General features: G+C 35.7%; 1 protein-coding gene and 1 pseudogene across 1 annotated transcript; both read right to left on the reverse strand.

Annotated features, from left to right (window-relative positions):
* Positions 1–902: 902 nt before the first annotated feature.
* LOC114537126 lies at positions 903–10,001 on the reverse strand (annotated as a pseudogene).
* A 1,406-nt stretch (positions 10,002–11,407) lies between these two features.
* On the reverse strand, positions 11,408–18,191 carry LOC114537103 (NADH dehydrogenase [ubiquinone] 1 alpha subcomplex subunit 9, mitochondrial-like). The gene is made up of 12 exons (XM_028558233.1): positions 18,114–18,191; positions 17,929–17,981; positions 17,199–17,316; positions 16,465–16,562; positions 15,933–16,024; positions 14,789–14,930; positions 13,649–13,751; positions 13,454–13,524; positions 12,863–12,936; positions 12,356–12,451; positions 11,946–12,012; positions 11,408–11,681 (listed from the first exon to the last, which is right to left on the reverse strand). Exons 1-12 carry the CDS (start codon positions 18,160–18,162, stop codon positions 11,505–11,507), a joined length of 1,140 nt encoding a protein of 379 aa, XP_028414034.1. The 5' UTR covers positions 18,163–18,191; the 3' UTR covers positions 11,408–11,504.
* Positions 18,192–18,308: the final 117 nt, after the last annotated feature.

Genomic DNA, 18,308 nt, shown 5'->3' on the forward strand with positions numbered 1-18,308 from the left:
TAAAAGTCACGCTATTTCCAAAATAGGCAATATTTCATAATTTATTGTATAATAATTATTATATAGCCAACGTGAATTTTATTTCTTATAGATTTAACATATTTGCAGTGATCAAAAATATAGACAGATTTCGCGCACAAAATTTTAATACGTTTATTCTTTAAATAAACTGGGTTAATGAAATTTGGTTTCCCTAATTTCGTCTGTATTTGGGAAGCCCCTATACAAGATTAGTTCAGAGTCTTCAGACATAAATGTTAAGATATGCATGTTGTTTTTAGGCAGGTGTGTAAACCGATCGTTCATTTACATGTGTTATCATTTTTCAGAATCTATACACGAGATATTATTGCTCGATCAATATAATGCTATATCATCAAAATGAGTGGGATTTTCTGTTCAACATATTCACGGATTTTTTATTGTGTGACTTCAATACCCATAGATTTTTTGCAATTTAACAGCTGCATGCATGCATAATCGAATGAGTTCAATCTTAAATCTTTGGTCTATAGTAAATTAATTTTGTCAAAGTTCCCGACATATCAATTATGACAACGCCACTTTTGAACAAAGTTCAATCTATAATTTCAATTGCATATCGAATTTGTTCGAATAACTTTCGAGATCTTTTCAACCTTTTTCTCCTCTACGTTTTGTGATTTATAACTACTTTTCCTAAAGCGTAGATGTTGATATTTCATTCATTTTAAGCATTCTTTAAGATTCAAACGCTGTAAATGCTTAATAAGATGAGAATTCTTCAACAAGCTGAATAACCTCGCCAAAAATATGACACTATTACGAAAACATTGTTTTATAATAATGCCTAACGTTTTAGTGTCAGGTATTTCAGCCTAAATTTATAGAAAATCGTTTGATGTGGAGAAATGTAAGCCAGATTCATCACCTGTTATCATTCCAGGTATATTAGAGTTCAGTGGGTCTAGGTCGTCTGTAGAGGTCATTAATTTCAATTTTAGAAGAGCGGTATCGAACATGTTTAAAAAATTCTTGTTTCCAACTCCACCATAATACCACTTGTGGATTTCAGAATAATTTCTGCACTTTTCCTAATATCATCAGACGACTGAGTAGACTTGATATTAAAATGGCGTATGATGGATGCTAATACAATTTTGTCTTCCATCATAGCAAATCTTTGTCCTGCAACGAAAATGCCAGACTTTTATCCATTATTTTGTACTTTGGACAGTATCTTCGTTTTCCTTTCTGGCCATTTTGTCCATGACCATGAAATAATTAATAATGGTAATTGAACTGAGTGCAATTTTGGTGTGAAATCAAACGCGTGATTACAAATCGCACGACCACGAAGCGGGAGTGTGATTTATAATCACAAGTTTGGTTTCACACCAAAATTGCACGATACAAATTGCAATTTCCACTTAATTATATTCATTTTTAAATCATACAAAAAATTAAACAAATTCAAAACCATTTATTGGCTGGAAGAACCGTAAACGGCGTAAAATGTGAGTAATTTTCATCTATTTTTGTCAAGAAAGTTTGCGGGGCATTTAAAAATTCAAAATAATAAAATTTTGTGCTATTCTTCCTGTAATTGATTGGATAGTTAATACTAAATCTGATTGGTTATTGTGGTGCAGAGCTTCAATCTTATTGGCTTATAAATGATGTGGATAATGCTCAAAAATAGTGCGATTTGGGAATTATCAAATTATTTTCAACCAGTCAGATTGCAAGAGACACCATTGATTTCAAAAATGAATATAATAAATGAAATAATTGTACTCCTCTCGACTAAATAAATCTGCACCCGGTAATATTATTACGCTAATAATGACAACGATACAATGAAGATCGTTAGAATCTATCCAGAACAGTAATAATACATTTTTGTTAACAGAACACCTTGAAGGTTTTTTCTAATCATGTTTCAAGGCTAGACTTCAAAAATTGATCCATTGCATACTGTAACATGAATTCTTAGCAATAGCCAGAAATTTCATCATGTAATAACTACAGTGAGACACGCAATCTGACTGGTTAATTAATGTACATGGAATAGGACTATATTTGTTACTCACCAATGCAGTTTCTTGGTCCAGCAGAAAAAGGAACATAGGCAAAAGGATGTCTTCCAACGTTATTTTCTGAAAGAAATCTGTCAGGATTGAACGTCTCTGGATTCTCCCATACTTCAGGATTACGATGCAAACCCACTGAAGCCACAATAATGCTACATCCTTTAGGAACACGGTACGGACCTGAAAAATAAAAATGCTCACATGCTCGTTTGGCGAATAAAACTAGCTAAACAAAACGTTGCTTTAATTCCCCATGCATACATGCATGCAGGGACGGGCGAAAATTTTTAAAGGTTTTTATATAGAGGTTGTCTCCTCACTCGTTGTTTATAATAGTGAACAATTATTAAATTGGGAATTTCTAAATGCTCAACTTCTGAACCATTTCCTGTCACTTTGCTTAAGCTCAATCACTGAGGGTTCTGCATGGTTTCTTGTGTAATTCGAGTGCACCAAATTAAGTTGAGATGATCCCACAAGTTCAACCAGTTCATTCTTGGAATGAATTATCAACAGTCCCACATGTTACGTTGCTTTGTAAAAAAAATCTTACCGAATTTGCATTCCTCCGTCAATTCACGACCAAAGAGAGGTACAGACGGAAACAATCGCAATCCCTCCTAACAATAGAAACAAATGCAAATTGGCTGGGCTTGCACCTGTTTGAATTCACTTTGAAATTACACTCTATTTATTAGTCGGTAATCTCAAACATCAGTATTCCATAGCAAGTTTCCAATGACTCACAATATTGATCGTACTCAGTTCGTACAGGTAACGCTCGCGCGCATTAATTTTGATCATGAATCCAAATAGTATGGACAATGCGATTATCATTTATAAAATTAATAAAAATAGTTCCCTTACTAAATATTTTAATAATATTAGATTTATTTCGGTGTTTTTTTATGCTAAATTCATTTCTGCAGAAGAAAGTACATTTTCATTTCGGTAAAAGATGGAATTTTCCATTAAAGTCGGCTTCGCTTTTCAATCTTTCACCGCATGAAAACAAACATTGTTTGTATAACAATAATCAATATCTCACCTTCACGACACATTCCAGATAAGTTAAGTCCTTAAGTTGTTCAGGGTTTATTTTCCCATCAGTCGGTAAAGATTCTACAAAATACCATCACCGATTGCTTCGTCAAAAATATTACTTGAGATGTGTTCCTGAAAATTTGGGTGCATGCGCATTTCTTCTTTTCATAGTGTACGAGAGTGTAGATTCGTTCAGGTCAATCTTGAGTACTAAATATTTCTGCGCCATACCGTAGCTACTAAATCGAGACTGCTGTGACGTGATACAAGTTCAAAACGGTACTTTATATAAACGAATTCAGTGTTGACATTGCTGGCGACGGTTTTTCATACAATAGGGAAAAATAATATTGGCATTGATATACATCCAATTTCGTGAAAAATAGGTTTCTTGTAAACGTTGATCGACCAGACTTTACAACCATCGCTTTGTTTTCATTTTCATTATTTCATACTCTGGATCAACCTCGTACCCAGGGAGCGTAGGCAGCAAAACCCTGGGTACGAGGTTACTCTAGATATTCTTAGGCGAACATTGTAACAAAATTTTATGAGAAAAACCCAGAAGAAAGAAATAGTGAAACTTACCATACCAATTATCTACTTCCTGTTGCAAGCGTGATTGAAATCAGGATTAATACTAAGAAGATGAATGATCCATTGTAATGAAGCTGCTGTTGTGTCGTGACCCTGCAAGGAAAAACTGTTCACTTAGTGTGTCGCTATCTCAAGTTAGTAAAATTTGTTAGGAAAGGCTTCGCTTTAGGAAAAAAAATAGATTCCAAACCGAGGTGATTTGTAAAAAAATAAATCAGAGCAAAGTACCTCAAACATGAATGTATCGACCTCTTCTCTGACGCCCTCCTTCGTTATATTTCCCTGATCATATTCCTCTAATAAAAGATCCAAAAATGCCCGAATACGACGATTACTAGACGAATATATCGCCCTATCGTCAGAACCATCGAAATCCTCTGATTTCCGTAATTTTCGTTGCTCGATACGGTCATTAATCACCTTAATAAAGGAAATGCTTTGATAAAAAACTTTGTTTCAGTAGAATAATTCATGCATAGACAGCATAGTCCACGGCAATGTACATTGTGTTCGGTGTTCCTAAAGCGCGAACCAGTTTTGCAGATAAATAACATTGGAACGAACATACATACTAGCTACAGGACTTGCTAACAGAGTGTGAGGTCTGTACGGAGAAATATCAAACCGTGTTCATGGTGTATTGACCCGAACTAAAGCGAGGTATAGCGAGGTCAATACAGAGGTTTGCTATTTTAATGTACAGACAATTTAATGTCGAAGTTCGTAAGTTAATTATTAATTACATGGCATAATTTAATGCATATATAATTATTGTAATGGTCATTTTTGTTTAGCAGTCGTGTTTTCCTAAGCATGAATTATTAAGGTATAACAAAATAGATGAACTTACGTAATTGACACAAAAACTATTATGACTACTTTTTTAGCTACTATTTTTGTTAGTATCAATCAATCGTAAAACTGATAAAAGTGAATATACTCTATAAATACCTGGTTTGTGAAACCATGGAGAACATTCAAGCCTTTTTGATGGCTTCTTCCAGACGACGTTATGTTATATATGAAATCGGGCCAAAGCCATGGTGACTTCTGACGTTCTTGAATAAGTTCACATGTGCTAAAAAAAATTCGAGAGTTACATATTGTATAGCTTCCTTGTAAACTCGGCTCTTGGCGTACGTTCTCCCAATCAAATTTTAAGTAAATTTTCGAGAGCTGTTTTTTTCACCACATTTGGTTCAATTTATCAAATACAGTAATTATAATAGAGATTCTTACTGGTTAACTTCGGTACAATAATTAACACTATTTATCTAGATGAGATCATACACACTACATACGTAATTCAATAAAAAAACAGTACCTTACCTGAACACGGCTTTTGTATATTCTGGATTACTGCCATATTGAGCTTTGATGTCGATGCCCATTGACGTTTCTACAATTTGAGGAGTGAAAAGACAAGACCGTTGAGCATATAATTACGGGATTTACCGATGATCATGGAAAAATTACAAAACATACAAATCACGAGCGCAAGACTAATTTTTCTGATTTTTGAAACTCAGGATGCACGCCTATACTTGTTACGTACAAAAATAATTTCTGCACAAAATTCATTTACAACAGTAGGTAGAATATATTTTTGTGTCTGACTTGAACACACTATCATGGATAAGGCTTGATAAAAAATTGGAACAGTTGGAAATGCTGATATCCCCAGTATTTACGGGACGGAAAATGGACTAGTAAAACATAATGCACCTTATGTATAACAATGTACCTGTGAGGCCTACAAGGAACTCTGGTCTAAGTAGTCAAGGCGGGAAATTTTAAAGTTTAAATTTTCCGCCGAGACTACTCAGATCAGAATTCCCTGCAGGCGTCATGGTTTGTTATGTCATTATGCACAAGGTCTATTGCATGTAGTATTAACAATCATTTAATGGTTTCCGTGTTTGGATGGCCTGATCTAAACACGCGGGAATGCTGCGAGAGTTTAGAAAAGCGCGCGAAACATCATAAATTCGTTTATAAATTCCCGCGAAATTTCGGTGTTTGGATTGCCTGATCCAAACACGGGCTTCAACCAATCAGAACACGCGTATATACATGTTATTTTATAAAACAAATTCTTGTACATGTGTAGCGTTGGAGTGGACAATACAATTTTATCATGGAATATATTGAAATTAGCAGATGTCCCAGGAATGCATGCACAGTTGAAACTATGAAAAATATTTTTTTCGACAGTCACCATTTAACGATATCTAGACGTCGTAGTTATGCAGTTGTAAGAATTGACCTTAATGTTCTACCTAACACTAGGTGAATGGCCAAAACTGTGAAAAACAGTTGCCCAGAATTTTTAATTCTTTATTATTGCGATTTATACAGCTCAGATAAAAAAATTACCACATATGATATCCAAGACACAGAGCGTGATGTAAGGAGCTATATCAAATTCACCCTTATCAGCTTTTGCCTACAGTAAATAAGAAATAATGACCATATACATGAGAGAATACACGATAGAACAGATTAAGAGGTTATATGCAAGATTGACGAGAAACAGTAAAATCAGTGAGATTAAATCAACAAACAGGAAATTATGAACGGGCAATAGTTGACAACCTCGAGTCGTGTGCGAGGCATCCATGCGTGGTACACGCAAACTCGAATACCCCGCTGCAATCGAGCTTTCTGATTGGATGATTTACAGTTGATATATAATATTATATATAATATACATCATACATTTTTTTGTTGGCTATCCGGAATCTTTCATAACAAAACTATTTATATGCTGCTAGAGAAATACGACTGACGCATAAGTATAATATATAACTCAAATTGCATTTCGGATGCAAAAGAGGTTGATTTTCAAAGTGGAACGTATAGTAACGTGGTGACTGTAGTCACTTATTTGCATTTTCAAATCGTAATTTGTTTCAATAAAATATTACTGGATAGTACAGTTAACTTTGAAAACAACTATTTACTGCATCAAAAAATTGAATAATCTCAAAATGAAGATAAAACTTTTAGTTTTCACGCATGCATATTACCTGTTCCTCTTGAAGGGATTTGCTTGAGCAAGCGCGCGAAGGACTGTGGGAAGTATCTCACCGATGCTTATTCTAAATTACATACAAGTATATATGTATTCAACTGTGATGCACATGCTGAATACCTGAAGTAATTCAACAGGATAGCAGATTGTTTTTGGTGAATAGAAACGAAGTCATTCAGAATTTTGAAATGAAATGTCGGAGTGAGAAGCCTTCGACGAGATTTCCATTTGTTACCGGTGCTGTAAAAGAAAGTGAATGGATATCTTAACCGCTTTCTTTTAACTAGACGGTAAATTTGAAGGGCTGCATGGTAAAAATGCAGGTAAATTATAAAAGTTTACAATATACATTTTCTCCGTTGACGTCACTATGCCTGAAAGCCTCGCTCTCATGAATTGTATGACCAATCACAATTCACAAACGCTGAAACTAAACCGTGACGTGTTGTTTTCAACTTGTATGTATGTGAATAATTTTGCGAAAATAATAGAACACAATCACGCGTGAATAAATCAATACAACTAACCTGGTTAGAAGACCTGGAAATAAAAATAAAAAGAATATATGGAGTAAATTAAAGACGTCGATATAAAGTACATTCTGTGCATATCTTCTGATCATAACAATTAACTATAAAGAAACATTTCAGGGGGCAGTGCCGCAGTGGTTCGAAAAGCGGTTTAGAGGCGTTTAGTTTTATAAACGAAACCACGAACTATAAACGAAACCACGAACTCAAGAATGATAAAACAAAACAGAAAACAAAATGATCTATCTATTGAACAAACGAGCAGATATATTTCGATTTTCAGTACTAGTTTAATAATTACACACCCCGCCTGCGTATGCGCAGCGGAGTCTTAAAATGCCATGGTCTTTTTTCCTTTTAGTAGTAGTCGTAGTTTTGGGCGACAGAAGTTGGCATTTCTACAGGTAACCCAAAACAACTTCATTTTTGACCGAGAAGCCCCTGGGTTACACGGTCCACGGATGACTTATGTACATCAGTTGGCATGCAGGCGGAGTGAACGCCTTGAGCAGGCGTCTTGTTTTCAATTGAGGTACATATTTTATTGGTTTAATTATTGCATACTAAGGATGTACATAGATATCACCTCCAATGTAGAGTGTGCATGAACAGGAGCTGCCAGGATCAGGTATGAAAATTGCGGCGCCAAGTTGCAATCCGGTATAGTGTAAACGGTGTCAAATTCAGTCTTCACAAGTTGTATGAGAGGTATTTTGTGCATTTAATTATTATCAAATCACCCTATAACGGCACACTACTCGCTTTCTACTTTTTAATTCGTGAAAAAACACGGTATTAAATCCGTAAAACACTTCTTCCGGCGTAGCGCACTTGTTCTGGATTGGGTAAGGGTTGACATGAGAGATTGAACTATGCCATTTTTAATCATCAAATTTTTTCATCCTTCACATTCGGATTATTAATTCTCACACTCACAGAATATGCCAACCTCAACACAACCTTGCCCCACACCACCTTCCAAATTTATTAGGTTCTGCATGTTGATCAATGTTATATATAAATTGCATAGAGGCAAAAAGGTGGTTAATATTAAGTAAGGTTTAAGATAGTTAATATTGGGTTTTCAGGAGGAACCAGCTGCATGCTTGGCACTGAGCAAGAAAGTTTTAAAAATTTCAAGCCTTTAGTTCTTTGGAAGCTGTCTATTTCTAGTATGACTATGATATTCAGAAAGAATGCAGTACTTTTTTGTTCAATATAAAGATTGTGTAGTAATTTGGGCGGTAGTTAACTGCATCACAAATATTGATAGTCACCGGTGATGCCCCTAATTCTTGATCTTTTACAATTTGCTTTCTTTAGGAGGATGCTAGTGCATTCTCCTAGGAGGGTGTAAAATTTTTAAGGGGATGTTAACCTCCTTGCACCCTCCCAATATCTATCCATCCCCACAATGCTTTGCTTATGTTATTTACGAGGGTCATTACCTGTTCCAAGCCATGAATGGAGAAAAATGTAAAGTGGTGTTTTAGTGATGTTTTTCTGACTTGCTAATAATATCTAGTAGAAACATAATTAAAAAATGATAATTAACCCTGAAATACATTGTTGACTTTATAGTCATTATAGCTTCATTTAGACTTATATATACATAATTTTTGGTATGGTACTGAAAAAATGGTACAGATGAGATTTTAAGCTGCCAAATAGTTCTGAAAGCAAAATTTCACCTGTACCAACGAGAAAAAATTAAATTGCCACAGGAAATATGCACAGGAATTGTTAAACAGTACTGGCATGTAGATTAAAAGAACAATTAATACCTCAACATATTCTGGTTTATAAAGAATAACAACAGGAGTTCGTCCTAGCCAGACAGAGAACAATCCATCTGCATAACAATTGTCTACCCAACCTTTAATCTGGGTGAAAAACTCTATTTGAAGTAAAAAAGTTTAAATAATTAGTGAAGCCTAACTAACTTGTACTTGCAATTGACATATACATGTTAACATATATATGTAGATCAAAGCAAGACCAGCAGGTAAAAAAGCAGGTAAAATTAATGCATGTGTTAAGATCTAGTTTAAATTTAATAGTATATATAAACCCCATATTAACGGTTCCAGCTATGATTATTATGCTTATAAATATAATTACCTTGAAAGAGACTTATGCATATATAAATAACATCATATAAATAAATTAACACATTTATAAATGACTGTATCATTCCTGTACAGACGAAACAGACGTAAATGGACGAGCTGGACGTTATATCTACTCTATCTATACGGCAATGAGCGCTCTCTAGTATTTCGTACGTAAACCAAACGTCATTAAATCTTTATTTTTATATATATACAAGTACAAGTTACAAGTAGATTATGTATAAGAGATTAAACCAAAATTATGCAATTTAAAGAGCTTGGTTATTTGCCAAGTCATAATGGCAATTAAAGTACTCGTCATTAAAATTAAAAGCCAGGAAATTGTTACTACTGTTCTATTCGAATCTCCTATGTAAAAAGCTAAAACAAAACATTGGAATCTCATGCATGAATACACTTCATACATACGTACCGTGTGGATCTCTCTTCAACGTCAGTGCGTGGCCAAAGATTGGAGAGGTTTTTACAGGAACAGGAATCAGCCATACCTCATTGCAGAATTGAAAGTGTTTCCACAACCTGATGCATAACAAGGTTAAAATAACACCGAATATTAATACTGCCACCAGCATGTTTCAATCACTGCAGCAGTTCTTCGTGAAGCAAATGTAATCTGACCTTTTATATAAACAAAGAATGATAAATATTACCTTGAATGACCTTCGTGAATATCACCTTCATTGACCTTCCTGAAAACAATACTTTGACCAGTAGTCCAACTAGTTCAACAAGTGTCAACACATATGACATATTAACTGCATTTTCATTAGTTATTCTTACGAACTTGACTAGCCTTTATTCTTGTTTTTCACTGTTGCGAAATGTTTTAAAATGCCCAAATAAGCAAAGCTTTGCACGTTTTGCATACTTTTGTGTTAAGGCCTATTTACACAACGCGATTTGTCGTATACGATTTACGCGTACCCTGGCGTATGTGAACGTATGAATACAACCGTGGCATAGGCCCTCTTTTGCATCCGTCAAAATGATAATTGCATACAACTTATCGTGTAGTTTAAATCAGTTTAATCAGCCACGAATGTGGCAATTTCCGTGGGTAAACACCGTTACCAGAGAATCTTAGCGTTTATTTATCCGAACGAAATTCCATCATGAATGTTTATACTTATGACATTCCTTTTCCAGCTTTCCAGTCAAAAACGGGTATGATTGTTGATCAAACATAGAAACAAGTGAAATACCACGGAATATTTTTAGGTACTGGTTATGCTGCCTGTACCCAGGGAATGGCTTTCTAAAGAGATCTTTTCCGATGGTCTGGCAATTGGTTTTTATTTTGATATTCAAGCGCGGCGAATGTTGTAATCCGATTAACGAATTGCAAGGAAATATTTCCTCGTGCTAGTTACTACAAGAACCTGCTTTCCAAGTGAAAAAATTGTCTGCAGATTCTATTTATTATTCGAATTCTTTCGATTTGTTTTTCGAGAAAGCGAACGCTATACTTCGTATATAGCTACGTATGTTTCGTCATATCCGCGAGCACTTATAGCGACCTACGCCTCCAAAGCATTTCGATCACTCTCAGAGATCTCATTTTTAGCAATCATGAAACCACGGTTAGTGGTTTCCCCGCCTAACCGTGATGAAACACACGATGAGTCACTTCAGTCACCTTGAGTGACCTTCAAGTAAATAACCCTTCACTGAACTTGCTGGAAACAAGATTAAAGTTTACTGGCTATAATAAAACCTATTTGACACGTGACGGTGCATGATTTTGAAAAACCTGACAACTACATACGTGTGTGTCTGGGCAGGCATTAGCTGTGTTGAAGCGAAGTTTGTTTATAACCTCCGCTCCTAGTACCACTCGCTGAAAAAATCTTAAAATATTACGTGCTTTTCTCACAAAAATTGCTCGCAAAAAATAAGTGGAGCAATAGAAAAAATATATGAATCCCTGCTGACCCTGCAATATATGCACCCTCCCAATCAAGCTTCCCTACAGCCCCCCCAAAAATAATGTGCAAAACGTCGGTATAAAATAAACTTTGTTTTCAACACCATAGCAGCTGAAAGACAATTGTATAAACATTTGTTTAATTTAGTCAAACTATGTGTGAATTCTCTTTTAAGAATAAGCACTGGTTGGTTTACATATTTCCTCCTCGTCCAAGGCCTCCTCAAACGTCCACAAATCGCGATGACGGCGCAAAACAGTAATAGCCGCTGTATCTACAGCTGTCGGCTCAACTCCAATATCTTCAAGCATTGGCAGGCCATCAGTAGGGACATCAGTATTGAATTGCTAGATAACGATATACAACAAAAATTGCAATGCCAAATTCGATGTGAACTTATAAATTGACATCAGCCCGCGGCCCTTTTTCAAATTCCAAATGCAAGGAAATTTATTATTAGCAGAAAGAATTGCTTTCTCCCATAACTATACTACAGAAGACAATAGGAAGGAAGGCATGCATTCGGGTCCAATCATAAAGTATTTTATTCAATTCACTCATAGGGTATTTCATTTACAGTACAACAACTTCACACATAGCCACATACATACCCTGAACAACATATCCCGCGTTAAACGAGGATCAAAAATACTTTGTTCAGCAGCCCAGGCAACGATACTAATTCAAGGCAGTGACATAAAACATGAACAATTATCAGTTTGAGCATACACATGTGCATATATTTATCACCCTACAGGGGTAGGGCAGAGGAGGGTGATCCTCAGAATGCTGTGTATAGGCCCCGCATATAAGCCCAAACAACTGGCACTGTCACCAATGGTGACGACTATATTGCAACAATATAGTGTACACCTATGATGTATATCTTAAATCGAAATAGTGAATGTTGTTTTCTGCATAGTGCTAACAAAACTGTATAGCGTTGTCACGAGATTATTTTCCGCGCAAACGAAAGAAAGTCTATGTATGTAAGTGGTACTTAGTAAAGAACAAGGCTTACTTGTACAAAGGTCGAGGTAGCGTATAATGTCTAAACTTCCGTCGGTTCATTCTGTAAATGTAGTCCAACAAATCATACAGGAAATATTCCTTTGGTCTGCAAAGAGAGATAACGTATTAAATGCAAACCTGTTGTTTCATTTCTTAAGCCCCGTAATATGACATTTTTATGAACGCAATTACGTCATAACATGTGATAAATAGTCATATCCAACGGATCCAATATTTGACGTGCCCTCAAGGACGAAGACATCAACGTGTCCCAAGGGAGGAATTGTGAAATCGACACAAATTCGAGCGAATGGAGTTTAATGTTCACTCTTTCAAATAAATATTAAAGTAATTATTGAATTCGTTTTTTAAATGGTATGAAATACGATGCGTAACTTCCTAGACACTTCCCTGAGACACCTCCACGCAAGTGTGTTATTAGGTACAAAGCCAACCCGCTGACATAAGTTCAATCCAGTGAACCGAGCAATATATTTCATGAAAAATAATTACTCACCCAAAAAGTTCATAAGTACTCCCTAGTTTCCCATCATATATAGCGTTAACCGCAGCCTTGGCCACGTCTACAACCTACAGTATACCAATAGACGAACTTAGTGATACTGGCAAAACTAAATCAAAAATAATTTTATTCGCTGGGACTATGGGACTATGAACTATGTTGTCCTTTTCATCTCAATAACGAAACTCCAAAAGAAATAATGTCTTTCACAACCATCCAATCTAATATTTACAGTAGCGTGGCCAGCCTGACTATTTGTCTCGCTATGCTAACATTTTGGTGTTTATTCACTTTGAAAATAATAAAATTTCTAAGCAAATGAATAATTATAAAAACTCGAAATTTACATAGCGGGACAAAATCGTCAGGCTGGCTACCCCACTGAATATCTAAGGTCCCTCCTAGCCAGAGTTTTGCTCACTTCAATATAAGATTTAAGACATAACCTTCAATATACCATAATATTATATTAAACTTACTGCATTATAATTGTTCATATATTTCGCTAGCTCTGATTGGCTAGCGCAAGGAAAAGATAAGGAACTAATCTATACAGTACATGCTGGTGATCTTTAAAATACTTACAAAGACCGGTCTCTTTCTGGTGTTCATTCCACCATCAATCAAAGGTATACCCAAAGGAATATTGCGGAAATCTGAAAAGGCAAAATATTATCGTCAGATGGCGTACGCAAACTGTATTTGACAACTAGTTTCAGTTCTTTCCCGCCATTTCAGATAGTCGGTTGCTAAAGCCCTCTAATGCCTAATGGAACATACATGAATAGTAGTTGAAAAACTTGTCTTCGTGGCCGTAAATATCAGATGGTCGTAATATTATTGCGTCAGGGAATTCTTCTCTAAGGGCCTTTTCCCCGCGAGCCTAAAAAACAAATATTAATAGTTATGCTTGCTGTGTTAATATAGTATTTTGAGAAGGTGTTGGAGTGGGCGCCCATAAAGCGAGTTCTGTTGAACTTGGATTTGAACGGAAATTAACCAATAGTTATTCACGATGCAATTCCGAACAGTTAGCATACATGTACCGTACCACCACTGGTCGACAAATTAAGGTGGAGAAAAGCATAGATAAGAGCAAATCTAGCAATAGCCAAATAGACTTTTTAGCTTTCAAGCACGCAATGCGTGACGGTAGTTGATTATCAAGACCAATTTAAGTTGCCATGTTCAGGAGCGATTTAGTTTAAGAAAGAAGCAAAAAGAATAGGCAAAGTTTTCTTACAAACAAAATCGCTTCTAAGCAGAACAATATCGCAACTCAAAGTTGTTTGATAATCAACTACCGTCACGCATTGCGCACTCGAAAGCTAAAAGGGGAAAGGTCTGTCTGAACAGGCAGCTAAATGCAAATTTAGAATTTGTCAACGCTGATTTTTTGCAAAGATACTAAAAAATATTCAAGGTTCTACAACCGACGTTCTCATTTTATTTGCGCGTTCCACAAAAAACGCGTTCCACAATAACGCGCATTCTCTCAATTTCTCATTGGAAAATTCCGAGAACTACTGTACAGCCCAGCTCATAATACTAATTAGAAACGCGTGTCAAACTAAGCACTCGTCTAGTAATTCACTGCACGTGCAAGATTTAATAGTTTAAACTCGAAGTTCATCTGGATTCATGAGCGCATTTTACACTACACTCAATTTATTGACACCGTATGGCTAAAATGGTTACATGACTTATTGTACCTATTTCATTTGTGCCCGGCCTTTGTTTTGGTAGCCTGAACACTAACAATAAATCGAGTGTAGTGTAAATGGGTCTATAATTGACTGTATAGGCTTCCGGACATTGTTACACCAATCACAAGCAAATTTTGTACATACGCACAGTACTTCACATGCTACATTACAATTGATTTAGGCGGCAGAGCAATTCTGAAGAGAAACCAAATACCTTGGATTGCAAAAAGTGCGATAGCGAATCTTCACTGGCATTCAACGCAGAAACGTGAATTAAACGCTGAACTCCAGCTTGTTTCGCAGCACGAGCGATGGTTCTGGCTCCTTCAACATGACATTCATCAAATGAAAAGTTCCTGTAATAAGTTAAAAAATGTAGATCGCGCTTTCACTTCAAAATGGTGTAAAATTATCCTGTTTTGGCCTTGCGTTTACACGATAACAGCAGAAAACGAAGGACGTTTTTGCTATTAAAACGCTTCTGCTGTTAGGCCAATTTAAACTTTCTATAGCAGGGATAGTCAGAATAGGAGTGTTTAATAACAAATCCTAAATTTTAAAGGATTTGCCAAAGATATTTGAGGGAAGTAATAATTAACTATTATTCAGCGATATTCACCGAATAATTGCTTTAGTATAAGGTGATTATTTGAAAAAGTAATATGTTGTAGAAAATAAATTTTTACAAACGTGAAAAATATCACTACGATCTTTACGACGATATTGAAGGCATAAAACGCTAAATAAGAAGTTCTTAGCTACAACGTGGGTTTTTACCTCGAAATAACTTTAGGCTATTTTTTACTTATTTCGTTGTTTTAGGTACAACAACTTCTTAAACATTTCGGATTTCTCCGCGGCCATTTTAAAAAATATGCTCAATTACGGCGCGTAATAAGTGGCAGCGCCTCTAAACAAAGCTTATAGCATTTTGGTCGGCTACGACTTCTCAAATTGTGGCAAACAACTAAGCAAGCGCAGCAAAATTATTTACCGACGTTTACCGGCCAACGTCGCATTTAGCCGAACACTTTGCCATTGAAATTGGACGTGTAGCACAACCGCACCCCCCCCCCGGCACGCTACTCCACTGTGTACAGTACTTGCAGGGTGATGTTTCTGAGACTTATAAGCAGGCACCAAGAAAGACAGTAAATATTCAGCCACCCGTGGTGCGTAAATCCCAGACATACAGTACCTACTGTAACATAGAATGGGGGGAAAATCGTATACGACCTAAATCAAGACTTGTCTAATGTTGCAACAGTAGAGGTGGAGCCAACCCTGGTTTGATAATGTAGCTAATATTAATAATACACATACAATACAAAATTAAAATGACAGTATATGTACTGAACCTGGTGGGAAAGTTCTTTCCAATAAGATTGATGACGACATTTGAATGTTTCATCATGTCAGCTACACTGTTAGTATCTTGTAAATGATATTCCTGGAAATCATATTACAGATAATTTTAGGGGTTTTATTTTCCATGATATTAATTTAAGCACATGCCTCAATGTTTGGGCATTTACAGCCTCAATCAAGATGCTTCCAGTTGATCTGAACTTAGTGCAGTCAATAAAAAGATGTATGAACACCATTGTTTTTTAATTAAAAAAATCATTGAGTGTAACCTCATTCCCAGGGGTTTATAGAGTTAGTAATGAGGGGTGGGGACACAATAGGACCTGTAGGCATTAGCATCAATAACATTGATGAGAAAACTTGCATTTTCTGTCAATTTTGATTTTTCAAACATATATATGGCAAGTTCTCATGGAAGACCTGAGGCCCTTAGATTTAACTTGCTTTCTTTTTGGGTTTAAATTTTACTTTTAAACAATTAAAATAAAATTCTTGCAAGCACATTATAAATATCTTACTTACAAAGAACAACAGCTGACCAAGATCACCCATAACTTTCAGTTGGTTATAATCATATTCATTTCCTCTATATGGGATAACAACTTGACTGCCAACACGACCTGCATATCAAAAATAATAATCACACGTGCATGCTTGTGTTAATTTCAAATTAAGAAAAAAATTCTAGCATAGCAGAAGGGATGAAAATTCGCAAGCTCGCTGCAAGTGTTTGGCAACCATTGACGTTGGACGCAGAAATTTCTTCCAGTGAACTTGTGAGTTAGATTTTTGCAATTAGTGAAATTTTGCCTGTATAGTGAAATTAAAAAGCAGGTTATACCTAATGATACTCATAAGTTTAGGGAGGTTTGTGCTCAGAAAGACCTCATTTTTTCAAGTAACCAGGTGATTGCAAATACTGATTAATTTACTGTAGCTTCATCTATTTCACAAGACTATTTTTATACATCAAAATTGTTGTAATTCAATTATACTGTAAGTTTGAATTTGCTGTTATTTGATATGTCAGAATGCACAGTAACGTAACATTAAATTAACAATATTATTATATGTATGTACATCATTTGGGATTCCTCACTTCAGCAAATCACAGAGTACACTACAGTAGCATAAGGTGATAAAAGAAGTTGATATGCAGAATGAATTGGAATGATCATAATGAATGGTACCCGAATAGCAAATATTGTCATTAATCATTTTAAATCCTAAATACAGAATTGTTAATATAAACTAACCCAATCTGTTAACAACATATCTTCCCAAGAATCCAGTGGCTCCAAAGACAGTTGCTACCACACCACTAAATGATGAACGTCCCCCTTTGCCAACTTTTGGCTCATAGCTTGAGTAATTCTGTCAAATGTCATATTACAATTTTGTTATGAAATCAGACTGCAGAGTGGTGAAGGGTGAAAGAAGACATGAGAGGTAAGAGGAGGCAAATACTGCAATTGATTAGAGATGATAAATGGAGTGCCAATTAACAGCGAAGGTATTTTTGATTAATTTTACACTTAAACAATGTCTCTGACCGACTCCTACTTAACTCTTACACTCTCACTCTACAATTATACAGGCATACAAAGAGCAAATAGACAGAATCTCTGACAAGAGTGATTTTCGAATTCTGGTTCTGGGGAGGGGAGAACACCTTGAGTGTGGTATTGTCCCACTTTCCAGTCTGGTTATGAAATATAGCTGGTGTTCCACGATGCTCTTTAAAGAAAGAAACTTTTATGCCTCAATGGAAAAAGTAAGTTCAGCAAAAATAGTAAGTAAATCGATACGCAACTTTTCATTTAAGTTTATTAAATTTAAACACCAGTGTCTATATCACTATATGTAAATAGGTTTACCCTGCTTTGCACATACTGAATCAGTATGGGCCAATTATAAATGACTTGGAGCTGCCTCAATAACAAATCATTTAAACATATACTTTAAAACACAATATAATATAAACACCTTCTTTTGATTGGAAATTGAGCACACACTGCATCGACCTTGAACAGTCCACACTAAAATGAAGTGGAAGGAATCGTTCTTTAAAAATTACAACCAAAAGCACACCGATTTCACTGCACAACAAATAGCCAGTTACAACCATATACGAAAAATGAGTAATGACGGGAAATTTCTAGCGAACACACCTGAAAATATACCAGAAGGTTTTGCCAAAATTAACCTTCGAGTCGCCATCTTTCATGTTGAACACATCTCGACCCAGGCTCATTTGTTTAAAACACGGACTTGGCAATCTCTGGCGAGGAAACTACCAAACGAATTAAAATACCAAACAAAGGCGCTGGGATAATCCACAGGATAATCGAAATCAGAAATGATTC

Source organism: Dendronephthya gigantea, unplaced genomic scaffold (genome assembly GCF_004324835.1).
Source record: "Dendronephthya gigantea isolate DGI-Jeju-01 unplaced genomic scaffold, DenGig_1.0 000150F, whole genome shotgun sequence".
NCBI lineage: Eukaryota > Metazoa > Cnidaria > Anthozoa > Malacalcyonacea > Nephtheidae > Dendronephthya > Dendronephthya gigantea.

Bases quoted from the DNA above. Each gene is read 5' to 3' on its own strand.
- LOC114537103 (XM_028558233.1), bottom strand. From the start codon at position 18,162: ATGGCGACTCGAAGGTTAATTTTGGCAAAACCTTCTGGTATATTTTCA. The intron at 12,013-12,355 runs GTAAGCCTTGTT...GCCTTGAATTAG, and splicing joins CTACCTCGACCTTTGTACAA to TATCGTTGCCTGGGCTGCTG. The intron at 11,682-11,945 runs GTATGTATGTGG...ATCGTTATCTAG, and splicing joins CGCGGGATATGTTGTTCAGG to CAATTCAATACTGATGTCCC.